Raw genomic sequence first — 16,427 nt, 5'->3', positions numbered from 1 at the left:
AATAGCTCGGCAGAGACCAACGCTCTCCCTAGCATAAGCACGCAGAGACAAGGAGCTCTCCCAAACCCCTTCGGGCATCATCACCCAAAGGGAAAGATTGTTTCTGGGTGAGGTGGGGGAGCAGGAATAATGACCCACGTCAGAGAGCACCTCATCCAACAGTCTTGAGTGAATGGTAAATGACTTACGTTTAAGACCAGGGAGAAAGACTTCCAACAGTTAACTGCTTGAACCTGACCTCCCCAGGAGGCTGAGGCAGTCACTGTGTGTGTTCCCTTCAGAAACAAAAAAGAAAAGAGCAGCCCCAAAGTTCTGAGCTCAAAAGAGCTTCTCCATTAAATGGTCCCATTCGAAAGAGCTTCCCCATTCCGTTCCCACTAAGGGATCTGTCCCTTTGGGGCATACATACACCCACCCAAATGAAATCTAGTAATTCTGGGAAGCGTTTTGAGGATCATTAATAGGTCCACAGTACAAAACTAAAAAAGCTGGAACCTGAGAGACTTCCCGAGTTGTCTCCTGTGAAGATGTCTCCTTTTCCAGCCAACCCTGTTATGCTTCAGCCTTTGGCGCAGAACAAGGAGCGCCAGCACTTTCTGAAGGAGCCGTGCTGCTGCAGAAAACCACCAAAGTGGCTCCGGACTGGAACGGCTCTTGTCTCAGTGGGAAACGGATGCTTCTGAAGGTGTGAAAGCAGGGACACCACAGACCAGCAAACTGACTGGAAAGCAGACCATTTACCCCCCAAAGCATGTTCTAGTCTGGATTTTTATCAGTGGCTTTTTAAGGAAATGTGAAATTGGTTCAAAAGGCTCTGGTGCAGCCTCAGAACTCTCGCCTCGGTGCCAGAGCTTGTGGTGTAGCTGTATTAGTGCATTTAAAGATGCTGCTCTGCAGGCTATCAACGCCTACTTTGTGAAGGTCTGTTCTTGAAGAAGGACCAGAGTCTAGAGGAACCCGAACAAGCAGAGGACTCGTTCTGGCCCGGTTCTATACTGCATGGGCACAACATAAGGCAAAGGGGTTTCCTGGGGGTAAGAAGTAGCCAGAAGTTGATTCGAGGAAATCGGGCAATGCAGGAAAACAGAAGCAACAGGAGGTCTCAGCTTGTGCTAACCTGTTGAAGAAGTAACTGGCAGGATGCCAGGATTTTCAAGGCACATTTTACTTTTTTTTTCCATGAGGTTTTCTTACCTGGTGCCTTTGTGGACATGGCTGGTCAGGCGCCAGAAAGGCTAGAAGCCTGGATTTATGCTTTCCTTTTCCTAGTGTCATTTGAATCCCCCTTAAAAGGTGGCAGGGTTGAACTGAATGAGAACAACTAAGACAGAATCCAAAGTCACCGTCTCTCAGAAGTCATGTCTGTAGGATGAGCTGTTGGCTAGAGAAAAAGAAGTGCAACGGGCAGACAGATCCTCAAGGTGGATCGTGTGAAAGAAAACAGTCTGAGTACCTGGCCCTACAGAGGAAAGGAAGGCATCACAGACGCCCTCCAAACGAGGCAGCAATACTTAGTGCTCACTGTCCTACACTGCACAGCCCTGGAAAAAAGGAAAAGCATTCGTAATTCCTGTCATGGGGGTAAACGATCCCTTTGCAGAGTTACAACCTGAAGATGTTTCTGTCCGTTTCTTTTTGCCCTTCATTTGAATACTAGGAAATTGGTGGGTATCGCAGGGGTAGTGGTGGATGAAAAGCTGGACATAAGCCAGCAATGTACACTCGTGGCCCAGAAAGCCAGATGTACCCCGGGCTGCATCAAAAGCAGCGCGGCCAGCAGGTCAAGGGAGGTGATTCTGCCCCTCTGCTCTCGTGAGGCCCCACCTGGAGCACTGCATCCAGCTCTGGAGCCCTCAGCACAGGAACGACATGGACCTGTTGGAGCAGGTCCAGAGGGGGGCCACAAAGATGATCAAAGGGATCAAACACCTCTCCTGTGAGGGAAGGCTGAGAGAGCTTGGGTTGTTCAGCCTGCAGAAGGCTCCAGGGAGACCTGATTGTGGCCTTCCAGTACTTAAAGTGGGCTTATAGGAAAGATGGGGACAGACAGACTTTTTAGCAGGGCCTGTAGGGTATAGGACAAGGGGTAATAGTTTTAAACTAAAAGGGGGCAGATTTAGACTAGATATAAGTAAGAAATTTTTTACAATCAGGGTGGTGAAACACTGGCACAGGTTGCCCAGAGAAGCTGTGGATGCCCCATCCCTGGAAACATCCAAGGTCAGGCTGGATGGGGCTCTGAGCAACCCGATCTAGCTGAAGATGGCCCTGCTCATTGCAGGGTGGATTGGACTAGATGACCTTTGAAGGTCCCTTCCAACCCATTCTATGATTCTACGAAATTGCACTCCATGAAGAAACGTGTCCCTGTGATAAAAAAGATGCAACTTGTTTGACGTAAGTCAGCTATACATGTTTGCTTTGAAAAAAAGAAGTCTTTGAAAACAGTTGTGGAGGTGACAGCTATAGCCCAAAATCTGTCAAACCTGGGAGTGCCAAGTGGCAGACCCCAGGCCAGCATCAGTACAGAAATCACACAGCAAAGCCCTTAATTTCCAAAACTAGGAAGATCTTTGGAAAGAAGAAAGAGAGAATTAAGGAGAAAGCAGTGATGCAGATGAAACTGGCTCAGTCAAGCGATAGACACTGAGAACACCATGCTGCTGGCAGTAATTGCACAGAAGTGACAAGGCAGGCTTGGAGTGCATGTTACAAGACACCACCGGCTTACACAGAATTCCCTACGTGATAGTGCTTCTGTATAAGAACCAACAGACAATCATCTCAAGAATTTTACCAGTTTTGGTAAGAAATGAAAATTGAAATGGTGGGCATTTACAGGACTCCAAATGCTACCTACAGCTCAGGAAACCTTTAGCAAATCACTGCTGAAAAGCACTTACTCTCTCGGTCACTACTGCAACTCCGTTTCAAAATGCAAGAACTGTTTCTCCAGTGCAGGACCTTGCACAACAACAAGCAGGTACAGGAACTGTTCCTCAGAACAAAAAATAAGAAGGGAACATCTAGGTGGAAAGAGCATCTAATGTGGGCAGGGACCATCCAGTTGCTGTATGCCACTGGGGTATACAGTAATGGCAGGAAAATCCCAAAGGGAGTGAGATCTGCAACAACCTCAGAGGAAAAGGTCTGAATGTGAATTGACAAGAGTTGTAGCAGTAACATTTTCTAGCATCATTTTTTCTACAGTTTCAGAATTTTAGTTGCACTACACTTTCTGTGGAAAAAACCCTATGGTAGTAACATTCATGTAAATAATTTCTGATAATTTTTACATGTAGATAACAACTGATCTGTCCTACAGTTTTAAATCAAAGCTCTGGCAGACACCTGTGGTAGAAAATAGTATTTTTCCCTTTTAAGCAAGGTGGTTTACTATTTAATTCAATGGATAAACACGGCACAACTACTAAGTGCATGCCATTAGAAACTACTTAAACCCTTTAGTAAGTATGAGAAGGAGAAAAGTAAGTAGTGAACAAGACTGAAAAAGGGAAGTGGATCTTCTCTGATGCACAAGTAAAACAATTACAGAAGGATAACTTTAGGAAATCTAGTTTGTATGATCTGTAATAGATTACTTTGTTGCCTTTTTGTTGACATTTACAAGACAAGATCCAAAAAGTTATTTTAGTGAATGCAAAAAGATATTATGACAACTCATGAAGACTAACCCTGGTTTAGCACAAGTATTTAATGCACAAAGACAGAGAAATATTTCAGATATGAATGAGAAAAATAATAGCCCACAACCCAGCAGTGGAAAGGAAAATGGACACTGTGGAATAAACAATCTCACTTCTTTTCTTTAGCTCCATGTAAGCTAGATTTGATTATGTAACACAGACATCTAATGATTTATTTTTCCCTATTATTTTATCTGATTGCCTTATAGGTTCTACTATTTCTTAGTGCGCTTTTGCCAGTAGAAAGAACCGAAAATTTTTATTTTAGTATGGATCAATCCATCAATGAGTTTTTAAGTTGATTTATAACCATTTCATTCTGAACAACATGATAAAAAAACTGCATATATTTCATGTCTCTTTTTACGCTGCCAAAATGAAATAAGCCTCATTATGTACCAACCCCCTAGAACAGATTACATTTTCCTCATATAGCATCACATTAAGACAGAGAATACCTTTGCTGTGACATTCTCCTTTCTTTGTCTAAACAGAAATGTAGTGAACCCATTTCTAAAAATATGCTAATTATAAAGCCTCAAATTAACTGAACTGGCCTTACATTTGTGTGAAAAGTAAACTTGTATTTTCATACAACGGATCTGTATTTTCAGTGAATATTCTCCCTAAGTAGATAACATAAAAGTAAACGTTTCCTGTTTTCTGAGTTGGGAAGGGTGTTAAAAGGGTTATTAACTTTTTGCTGACAGAATAACTTTAACATATTTTCAAAAAATAACAAAAGATTTTTTTCTGTAATATACTAAGATATAACAAATACATTAAAAAAGCCTAAACAAAATAGTACGTTCATCTCCATTATGTGCAAGTTTGTGTTCCAGCTATATCTCACATGTTAAAAAATTAAACCCTACCTCCCTTTCCCCTTCCAAAACCAGTCAAACACAGAATTAAACGCAGCCTCTTTCCTGAAAGCCAAGAGATGGAGGTTCTCGAATCTGTTCATCTGTTTCCAGTTCAGCTGTTGTTGCTCCTTAATCTTTTCCTCTAGTTTCTACTAGCACATTGACTAATGTCTGAATATTTAGTTCTAGAAAGGGGAGATAAAAACGTTTAAAGTTACTTCTATTTCATGTTATTTCACACAATACAGCAGAGAGAATGTTAAAATGATACTATTAACTATCTACCTAATTAACTAATTCTGGTACCATAAGCATAGTTTCACATTTGTCCAAAGCTCAACAAGAGCTATACAGTAGCATATGCTCACCTTCCTTTAAATTCCTCTTACAATCTATTTCCAAAGGAGAATCTTTTATTTTGAAGATGTCACATACAAACCAACTCTTTGATAACATTTCTCTTGTTATTCCAATATGTTTGATCTATTTGGAGTATTTTATCTATTATAATGCCATCCAAATTTGGTTCTGCATGGATTCCAATATTTTTTTCTTTATGCAAATACATTCCCTTCCCATAGTTGCCACCCCAACAGTATGAACTCTGACTATGATATAAGATGCTAGTCAGCAAGATGAGCTAAGACAAACCTTTCAATTGAGGAAATTTTTGTGCTATCAAGATTTCCTCCCACCCACAGCTCTATTTAGTTGTCAAGAGACAAAGTCTCCTCAGAGAGGCTTGTTCAGCTGATACAGATGTTGAGCAAAATGAACTCAACTCCTCTGAATGGAGCATACTATCTCTGCAACACACCATCTCCTGCTTATATTAAAGCAACTATGTCGATGTAACTCATTTTACGTGAGAACTAATCACCATCTTACTTTGAAGTGCTGGATAACATGGAGCCAACTGTTTGAGCATCCTGGTCATTGTAGGTATATCATTTCCTTGTAGTGTATTCAAAATGTTGGGAGCAAGACCAACAGCATCTTCATCAAACATCTTATCTGAGCTTCTGAATTGCTGGTAATCTCTGTATGAACCACTGCCAGAAAATGAGTACCGATGCGAACTCCAATCAGTCTTGTAGCCTGACTTCTGATGCTCGAATCCTTGACACCTAGTCTCCTGGTTCCATCTACTCTCCTGGTTCCACCTAGACTCCTGGTTCCACCTAGAGTCCTCGTTCCACCTAGACTCCTGGTTCCACCTGGTGCCACCTCTTCCCGAAATAGCAGAATTTGCAGAAGATGTACAAGTACTCACAGACTCATCATTCTCGTAAGAGGAATAGCTTTGCAAAGAATAGTTTGTGGAATATCTTCCAAATGAAGGATATGAGGCAGAAGAATTGGGATAAGGTAATCCTTCATCACTTACACTCCTTGCTTTTGTACATGCTTGTCGGTTCCTCCATTTTGTACTTTTCTTGCCATATGAGATTCTGTTATCAGGGATCTTACTTCCTCGCACATCACTGGACATATATTCTGCTGGGTACTCACTCACTGGACTGGCCTCATAGGAAGAGGGCCCACCAGCTGAATTGCTGCCAGAAGCAGATCGGCTGAACTGTCTCAGCCATTCACTGATACCACTGGCAGGACTTCCAGTCTGACAAGCAAAAGAGTCCCTGAGTGCAGACATCATTGCAAAGTCATTAGATCTCAGATGATAGGAAGATGGTCCATCATCTGTTTGGTAACTGTATGAGTTAGCAGGAGCAAAAGAAGCATCTGCAGAACACTCTTCATAATGAGACAAAATACCTTGATTCCAGTTAGAATTTCCTGAATAAATAAATAAATGAATACAGGGCACTACAAGTTAGCAAAATATTAAAATATCAACTGAAAACACAACTATTTAGAGGTTTTATCAAGTGTTCTTTTCCTGTTCTTTTCCCATTTCCTGCGTTTATGTCCTACCTGAGTCCAGCACCATTTTACCCAAAAATCCTGATGTTAAATAGGTTAGGAGAGGTTACCACTTGGATTTCCAATCACCTTTACTGCTGTAATACCATTTAGAGAGAAAGAAGTGTTCTTAGACAGTGAAGGTTGAAGTCATTAACGCATCAGAAAAGGATATTCTGAACTGACAGACAGCAGAGAAAGACATGCAGTACTCTAGCAAAGAAGCACTATGGCTGGCTTTCGTAATTTTTGGTAAATTTTTGCAATCTGTTCAGTGTTTAGAGAAGACTTAAACTAGCAGAGCAAAATATCTAAATTACCTTTGGATTTTCCATATGGCTTATAGTGTTTTGGGATGCTTTTCTTTCCTGGAAATTCATCTTGAGATATTGACATCAGTGGCCTCAGACTGTTAGTATAATTAACCTGGGTAAAGCAAAAGGTCAGAATGTCTGTTTTTAAACTCAGACCTTGAGCATTTAAAAAAAAATAGCAAGCTGCCCATGGAAAGTTAGCAGAGTACAACTCTAGGTGACAGCAAACTCTGTATGAATGACGTGTTGTTCTGTTGTTCACAATTACCACATTAAACCACAATTTTCAAAACTATTGTTTGGAAGAGGTATGTGTCTTAGAGTAGGATGAGGTGTCTGGGGAAGACAACATCACCTGTTTCAAATTTCTTCACTTTATTGCCCCATATCCCTCAACATCACCTGGCTACAAAATAAAACTGGAACATATGCAAATCCTGTCTCTAGCTGGGGAATGCAGAATGGAAGGCTCAGCTACTGCCTGAGATCAATCTGTGGCAATGATTTTTAACTAGCTCACAAGAACTGTATTATATTCAAATACATGAAGTTTTTTAAAGTGTATCTCTCAAAAAACTGGTGGTTGTGACATTTGCACAAAGACAGTTACTATAGCTCAGCTGACATGGAATATATTACTAATGCCTAAAAAAAAAAAAAGTATGAAATATCAAGTCTGAAAAATCAGACTGAAGAACACACGCTGAATTTTGTGAACCACTAGCTGCCAGAGGTGATGAGTCATTTTTGTGCAGATTCTGGTCCTTCTTCAGACCCTTTTTTCTACAGGTATACAATTTTTATGCAAAGAAGCTATGGAGGTGTGTAAGGACCAACAGAAAGACAGGAACATCTTGCCTACCTTAGTTTTAACAGATTAAAGCTCTCAACTAGGAGCAGAGCTACAAGTCACCAGGAAAGACAGACTTATCCACATGCCCACAAAAGGATGAAGTGACACATTTGGGCAGCATATAAAGCCTGATTAACCTTAGAGGAAACGCTATGAAGCAAGGGATGAACTGCAAAGGAAAGATGACAACCAGACAGACATCATGAAGCAAAATGGTGCCCAAACGAGGGGGAGAATGTATGCAAAAGAAAACCAAAACAGATAGAAGATGATGGAAAACTGACAGAAATGTGCCATGTAATTAATGTATTTGGTACTTAGAAATTGTAAAAAAAAAAAAAAAAATATATATATATATATATATTTATTTATTTAAGTGGGGGTTTCTGACCTATGCCTGAACTGTTACACTTCATCAGAGTGTTAACACAATGAGTTCCACCACTACTTTTCTCCCAATGGTAAAACAGCTCTGGTCAAGATTAAGTTACTTACTGCTGCTTTCTTTTCACAAAAGGCCTTCAAAGCTTCTGTGAGTTCCTGCGTAATATGAACAACAAGTGTTGCTTCTGAGTCTGAGGTGATGTGAAAAGTCTCCTGTTGAAAACCATTGTGAGAATCGGTCAATAGGAAGGCAAAGGGTCATATAATGAACAGATCAAAGTTAATACTTTGATTTAGCTATAACCAAGCTTATACTATTAGCTGATACATAAGACATATATAACATACATATATCACACACATATGTATGAAAAAATAAAATTGTGAACATAATTATGGCCTGATAAAGGGTAAATATAAACCTCAATGCCGGTGCCACTCCCCTACTGTCAATCATGAACATTTTCTTGAGGGTGAAGAAGGGCACAAGTCTTAAATTTATGTTGTCTGTGTAGAAAATTGAATAAAAAGTAAGCTTCAGCACCATCGGATGCCTTTGATTCAAAAAGATGAGTCTCCATTATAATTTTCCTATGTGTAACTTTGGGAATAAGAGATACCAAAAGATACTGATATAATTCTATAAAGCACAGATCAATTTTGGCTATCTGTCTTTTTAATGTCTAAAGAGACTGATTAGGAAGTATATAAAGTGATTACAGTAAATTAAAAGAACATGGGCAGTCTGACATAAGGAATAACTGTGATTCCTGTATATAAAGATCAATTAACTGTCTACCAAGTACTTTGGTAGTTTACTGATTATCCCCAGACTTGCTTTCTCTCTCCCTCTTCCTAAAGTCACAAGTAACCACAGCTTAAAAGAAATGAAGCACACATCTCAAAACATTCTGCTTGTGATTTCAGTGTATAAGCACAATTCGGACTCAAATGAAATTTTGTAATTACCTTAGGTGCAGAACATGACTTTCTTTCAGTAACATAGTGAATATAAACGGTCAGGTATTTTCACAGCATAAACCCAAAAGGCAAAGAGAGGCTTACTATGCCACTGCTAACAGCAACTGAACTGATAAAGATTTCCCCACTCCACACCAGCAGTTGTGCTCTAGTGTCACCCGGTTTTGCTTGGCTGTCCGGTTCTGTGGCAGCAGGACTAGCCACAGCATCACAGGCAGCCAGACTGGACTGGCTCCTCTCATTCAGCATTATCAACAAGCCCATTAGATACAGTCAGACAACAGCACCTGAGCAACATCCTAACACTGTTCATCAGAGTGGTTCCTCTGCAAAGGGAAGAACGATCCAGAGAACAGGTAGAGAGCTCACATTTAAGCCAGCAAGTTGTTCTCAGCTAACATTCTGCTACAGCTGCACTAGCTTTTCAAAGAGCAGAGTCCATTAAAATAGAACTTGGAAATTAAAGTTGTGGTCAAATGAGTTTGATCAGTAATCAAAGGCTGCTTCACAATATTCATTGCATCATACCGGTGCAATTGCATCCCTCTTACCACAATTATCTTACATACATACCAAGAACTCTAGAGCTTTCTGTTTCCGAACTGGATCATTCTGTGTGATTGTAGAATGGGGAAGAAAAATTAAAAGACTGAATATTATGGTATTTGTCGCATCACCTTGTACAAAACAAGACCTTTTAATCTTTTATCCAACAAAAGTGAACACAAAGAAAAGATAGCAATTTTTGGTCGCAGCCATAAACAGGTAACATTAGAGCCTCAATAGCAATTAGGTAGCAGCTACTACGAAAGCAACTGCATTACTTCCAGTATCAGGAGGAACACATTTCACGTCTACACTACATACCTACAAGAGCTATCCTCACTCAGGCTCTCCTCACTCAGGTCCAACCTCACGTTTAAAAAAAAGTCAAGTGCCCAGCTGCATCTAGCATAGCACCTGAACAGCCTGAGCCCTAAAAGAGCAAGACATCACCACAGAATACATCAGATTACAAAACAAGATCCGCCACTAAGATAAAAAGGAGGCCGTTCTCAGTGTTTGTGCCCAGTGCTATTCAGGACAGACACTGAGAGATCAGTTTGAGTTTCACCTCTGAGTTAGCAAACAAGATTACAAATCTTTAGATTTATCTGAAGTTTCAAACCAAACCTTCAGTATAGAATACCTCAGATCTGAAGAGGGGCAAAACAGAGAAGTGGAGACTACAGCACAGGTTGGGAGACCTGGCCTGCAGACACTGGATCTGAGACTCTTCAGTGTCTTTGAACAGGAATTATGAGAGCTAAGGTGGATGTACAGTATCCATTTCCCCTCTGCTGTGATGAACACAAAACTCTGGTCATTAGGTCAATTATTTTGCTTCTGCAATATTAATAAAATAGCAAATGAAGCCAAAAGAGCAGAAGTTTTTTTCAGCAAAATTAAAAGAAAGCATAAGGAAACTGCTACAGCATAAGACACTTGCAGAATTACTACCTCTACATACCTCATGCTTATAATCATCTTCCCACCTTAGAAAGAAAATGACAATATTAAAACACATTCCAAAGATTACTAAAAAGTGAGGTTTACTCATAGCAACTAGACTAAAATAATTTCAATTTCCAAATCTCTATCACTTACCAATACAGGATATCTTTTTCTATGGTATAGTTAAAATACCATTATTTCTTAAAGGTTCTCAAAGAGATCAGTAGTACTGATGATCTCCTTTACAGATCAGCTAAAGAAGATGACCAAAGTAATGGGGGTTTTATCCTCCTGTATGAACAGTGGTGCCTTTTATACAATTTACTCAGCCAATGGCATCCTAAATTAAAATGGTAACAGCTTAAAATTTGAATTGCAATTTCTCCATTTATATCAGACTGCTATCTAACTGCGTAACCAGTATAATATTTCCTCAGCCATAGCTACTATTTCCTTACAGACAAAAAGGAACAATTTACACCAAGTACAGTGGAAAGAAAATATTTTCCCTATACGTTATGATGTTTGTTACAGAAAAGTAAATCTATTTATTAAGTAAAGAGATCTCAAAAAAAAAAACCCTCTTCTGATTCCCCTGTGGGGTTAGTACTCTCACCTTGCTTTCTTCTTTGATGAGGCTAGAAAAGTAAAAAGAATTATTAGCAACTTCATAGGGTTTCCACCGTATTGCTGCAACAGAAGCATCACACAAACAGAACAGTTACAGGCCCTGAAGTGGCTGCAGCTTCTTTAAAGGGCAGGATTTAGCAGCCGAAACCTAGGCACATGCCATTTTAGCAACCACCAGGCATCCTTGATGAAAGGTCTATGGGAGGCTTGTGCCCTAACCAATTCGCAGGGTACCCTACAGCATCCATGTTCAGGCAGGTGAATCCCACACAAGCAAGAAGTCAGTACGGATTGAGCTAAGGTGGGCATGCCTCCTGTGTGCAAAAAGTGAAAAGGTTTGTTTGGGTTTTTTTCTGTGAACATACCAGTGAACCTCAAAAGCTGCACATGTAATAGTTCAGTCTCCAAAAAGAAGTTATGGGGATTAGAACATCATCTCGCTTGCCAGTATAATGCATAAGCATGAGCAGGGAGGGAAAGCTCAAGTACCACAAGGTAGCTGAAGACAGTAGCTATGCTTCAAAGAATCGGCTGCTGCATGGTACATAACTTACTATCTCTTGACTTAAGCATTTACCAGCACAGGTGTTCCACACTAAGCAACAGGACAAGTAATAATACTCAGGACAAATGACATCTTTGCCCCTACAATATGGGGCCGAAAGACTTGTGTTACTGTTTTAACCACCCAGTGCTGAACACATGCTGATGAGTTGCAACAAGATGCTGCACTGTAAGTCCCAAAGTTTTCCAAATGTCAGGAAAGAAAAGGACTGCTACCATTTCACAGAAGATATCCAACCATGAAAGATAAGAACCATGAAAATGTAGGATAGGAGGGACCTCTGCAGGCAGAATCACAGAATCATAAAAAAGTTTACGTTGGAAGGGACCTCTGGAGGTCATCTAGGGCAGCCTGGGAGGTAAAAGTACCACAGAGGTGGTAAGTACCAGAAACCAAACAAGTTAATATAAGGTGAGGACACTGGTAATTAGAATAATTTTCCTTGAATTACCCAATTTGTGCCATCTTTCCAGTAAGCCTCCAAAATCCTCCCTGTTTGAAAAGAAGATAGGTGGAGACAAGGAGTGCTACTCAGTGGCTGAAAACTTCACCCTACTCAAGCTAGTGACTGAAGTTCTGCTCACTTTGACAAAGTTCACCAAAATTTCTCATAGACACAGGACACAATATTCCAGAAGCAGCTTAATGAGTCTTTAACAGAAAGAAATAAGCATTTCCCTAATCTGCTGGCTACACGTCCACTAATGTAGTTCAGTACGGTGTTAGCCTTCATGACATCAAGCACATTCAGCATGTTCATGCTGTTGTATATCAAAGCCTGCAGGCTCGTATTATCGGCTCCCTAGCCCAACAGCATCCAGTCTGTGTCCAGCCGGGTGCTGCTCCATCCCAGGTGTAAGATTTCACATGTAGCTTTGCTCCACTTCACGTTTCTGACAGCCCATTTCATCAGCTTGTGGAGATCCCTCTAAATGGCAGTCTTGCTCTACCACATACCAGGCATTCCCTCAATTTGACAGAAATGTCAGATTTGACAGTGGTGTATTCTATCCCATTTTCCAAGTCGTGAATGAACATGATAAACAGTGCTGTCCCCAGCAGAAACCACTGAGGAATGCCACTAGTGGCTGACCAACACACTTAAAATCACCGACAACTATTCTTTGAGCCTAACAGTTCAGCCAGCCTTCATCCACCCTATAGACCAGGGGTCCTCAAACTACAGCCCCCCAGGGTCCTCAATCCGGCCCCCGGTATTTACAGACCCCCGCCGGGGGTTGGGGGGGGAAACCCAGCAGCCGCAGATGGCTGCCTGCCACTGCATCCGCGCGCCGGCCCCCTGGTTAAACAGTTTGAGGACCCCTGATCTAGACATACCTCATCTCCTCAGTTTGGCTAGAAGTCTAACATAGGAGGCTGAAAGATTTGCTAAAGCTAAAATGACACCTGTCCTTCTTCCCCTGTCCACAGAGCCAGCTTATGTCACTGCAAAATGCAACCAGGCTGGTCAAACCCAATTTGTCCTTGGTAAATCCACTGGCTAGTCCCAGTCACCTTTCTTGACCTTCACATGCCAGTAAATGATGTCCACAAGGACTTGCTCCATAATTTTTCATAAGTCTGGGACAGGCTGTAGCCATTACTTTCAAAGATAAACACATTTGGGTTTTTTTTCAGGTATCCAAGGAACTACTCTGGTCACCATGACCTTTCAAAGACTTCTGAAGGAGAAGACAGCTCCCTCAATACCAGAAGCATCCCTTTTTGTCTTATGGCCTTGCACATGCTCAATTTGATCTTCCTTAAACTAATCCTTCTCTCCAGTGGGTAATGCCATTCTCTCCTAAGCTTTATAACTACACACAAATATCTGAGACCAGACCGTCTCAGTAAAAACTAAGGCAAAGAAAGCTAGAAGTGTCTCAGCCTCTTCCAGGTCCTTCATCACCAGGCTACTTGCTCAGCAGTGGGCCCACACCTTCTTTTGCTGCTGTCATACCTGCAGAAGCCTTCCTGTTACCCTTCATAGTCCTTTCACCTTCAGACAAGCTTTGCCTTCTTAATTTCACCCCAAATATATCTGCAGTTCTTATGCATCGGCAGTTGTTATACATCTCTTCTTGGCATCTTGCCTCTCCTTCTGTTCTCTGTGCACCTTTTTAGCACCTAAGATCAGCCAGGAGCTCCCCGCTCAAACATAGTAGCCACTTGCTATGCCTGCCCATTATTTCTGGACAGCAAAATGGATCGTTTCTGCTCTTTGAGGTTTTCCTTGAAGACTGATTAACTCTTTTGGGCTTCTTTTCCTTTCAAAGCAACCTCTCAAGGGATCCTGACTACTAGTTTTCTGAAGAAGCTGAGGTCTGTTCTCCTGAAGCCCAAAGTCATTGGTCTGATATGTAACTTCCTCATTCCCCAAAGGGTTTTAAGCTGTATCATCTCATGATGACTCCAATTGAGGCTCCCGTTGACCATCACATTCCTGACTCTTCTTCTCCTTTGTAAAACACCTCCTCTTGTTGACTCATCCGGCACCTGCATGAAGAACTAGCCTTGACTCACTTTTGGATTATTTGCAACTTGCCATGCTGCTTTTCCAGCAAAAGTCAGTACCCCCAAGATAACTGGGACCTGCAGGTGGGAGATTTCTTCCCATTATATAAAGACAGCCGTGCTACAGACTGCCTGTCTGAGAGGGGCAGACATCTACCATGATGTCATTCTTTTTAGCCTTCCCCCTAGTCCTGACCCATAAGATCTCAACAACCACCAGCCATGGCTCTATATAGAAAAGGTACTCCTGCATCCAGCACAACTTCTACTGTCATCTTCTGTTGTCTTTCATAAGGAGCCTATATCCACCCAATAAGGCGTTCCAGTCATACAAGCTGTTGCATTACATCAATGCAATTCTGAAGAAATCAGAATTCTGTGGCCACACAGTAACGTCCAGTTCCACCATCAAGTTCAACCTCCCACTTGAAGCAGGACTACTATCAACATAAGATTCTAGTTTTGTATAGCCAGAAAACCTCTTGAAAACCTCTAAGGATGAAGTGTTCGTTACCTGTTCCAGTGTTGTACTACCCTCTAGGAAAGAAGTTCCCCCCCTCTCCTAAGTTCAGCCTCTCAAGTTGCCATCTGTGGCTGCCACCTCTTGTTACACTGCTGCAATTACCAAAATTTTGGCTTTGTCATCTTTGTAGCAGCCTACAGATTGCTTGAAGGGCAGTTATAAGATCACCCCTTACCCTCCTCTTTCCCATTCTAAACAAGCCTTACTCCCTCTAACCCTCATTCTCGGTACAGGCGCTTGACCCCTGAAAATCTTCATAATCCTCTGCTGGATCCTCTCCAATTTCTCCATCTTACCCTTGATATCTGAGACTGTCTCCCAGTTCTACAGAAGTCAGTAAGCATTGCTGTCAATTTACTCTGAACTGAGCTAAATTACCGGGTCACTTTCCCTCTCCTTCACAAGACAGACTAACAGAGCTCAGAAAGGGTCTCTGCCACCTTGTTTTGCAGACCAACATTAAAAGGCACAGCCCACAGAAGCCACTAATGATCAATCCAAAAAAAAAAGCACTGCTATGGTGGGCACCTACAGCACCATTCATACTGACAAACTGTTGATCTATGCAACTTTCACCCTTTTCAATCAAACCTACCTTCCCTCTTACACTAGTACTAGAATCAAAAGGTAGCAAGTAGGTATTTCTTCAGGTTGGCACCGTTAAGCATCAACAGCACATCTACAGTAATGAAGAACATAAACATATTGTATAGGGGAAGATGCTGTTTTTCTGTTTGAGGGTTTGTTTTCCATTGCTTGTTCCAATGGACTTGCTAAAAAACTGTAAGTTCCACTGTCACCAGTGATTCAGCATGTACAGCTTTTCATGACTGAAATGAGGTGAAGGCTTTACCAATTTATTCAGAGAAACCCACCAAATACCATTTTTCCATACTTTTTCACTTTCCTTGATTAGCAAATTACTGTAGTTATCTTAAATACTTAAGAACCAAGTAGTCAAATAAATGTCTAAGAAACACTGCAAGTTTGGCAATTCCCTTCTTCCCTCATTTCAAAACCACAAAAACTGGGAAAATCTCTGAAAACATTTTGTGCTATTACAACTTGAACATTTTATATCAGTCAAACCATTTGAGTTCAACTACTAATTCAAATCAGGCCAAATGGCAATTTTGTATCACATCTATTATAGTCAAGTAATTCATAAACTTACGTGAGGTACTCAGTCTTACATAACCTTCAATCTGGGAATAGAAACAGATTCACATTAGATTTTCCAATTAAAATTTCATAACAACAGTTAGAAATGGAACCAGTACTTTTATTTATCCCATCATAGTCCGTAATTTTATAGATACATCATCTTGTAAATATAAATGAAATTTGGGAGAAAATCTGTTTACATTTGAGAAAATTTAAGTTGCAAAAATCAAGAATCATTGAAGTAAAGCAGTAAAATTTCTGAATGACTGAATTCAGATTGGACATCTTATCTAAAAAAAATTAACATCTTGAAAATAAACAACTTTGGTTTTCCAGATGAATTTCAATACTACTGTTCTTCTCCCCAGACTTTTTAGGGCAGCTTTAAGTGAAGCCTTAGTTCAATTTAATACTACACTTCCTAGAAACACACAGAAATTTAACAAGCTTTGTTAGCAGTACTTTTAAAATTTACTAGGTCAAACATAAATGCACAGATAAAAGACACA

General features: G+C 40.8%; 1 protein-coding gene across 3 annotated transcripts in view; it reads right to left on the bottom strand.

Moving 5' to 3' along the window:
• The window catches only part of LOC119144092, a 37,922-nt gene that overhangs the window by 1,379 nt on the left and 20,116 nt on the right, over window positions 1-16,427 (bottom strand). For 2 of the 3 annotated variants that reach the window (XM_037378998.1, XM_037379000.1), the window contains 8 exons: window positions 15,929-15,959; window positions 11,139-11,160; window positions 10,539-10,563; window positions 9,602-9,640; window positions 8,159-8,260; window positions 6,817-6,922; window positions 5,462-6,370; window positions 3,696-4,758 (listed from right to left, as the gene is read on the bottom strand). In XM_037378998.1, the coding sequence (XP_037234895.1) occupies window positions 4,703-4,758; window positions 5,462-6,370; window positions 6,817-6,922; window positions 8,159-8,260; window positions 9,602-9,640; window positions 10,539-10,563; window positions 11,139-11,160; window positions 15,929-15,959 (1,290 nt within the window). In that variant the 3' untranslated portion in view covers window positions 3,696-4,702. Of the gene's footprint in view, window positions 1-3,695; window positions 4,759-5,461; window positions 6,371-6,816; window positions 6,923-8,158; window positions 8,261-9,601; window positions 9,641-10,538; window positions 10,564-11,138; window positions 11,161-15,928; window positions 15,960-16,427 lie in introns of those variants that run through there. The other variant, XM_037378999.1, reaches the window with a different exon arrangement.

The sequence above is a fragment of the Falco rusticolus genome, chromosome 3, assembly GCF_015220075.1.
Source record: "Falco rusticolus isolate bFalRus1 chromosome 3, bFalRus1.pri, whole genome shotgun sequence".
NCBI lineage: Eukaryota > Metazoa > Chordata > Aves > Falconiformes > Falconidae > Falco > Falco rusticolus.
Note: the sequence above shows the minus strand (reverse complement) of the source record. Positions and strands in the feature narration are given on the sequence as shown.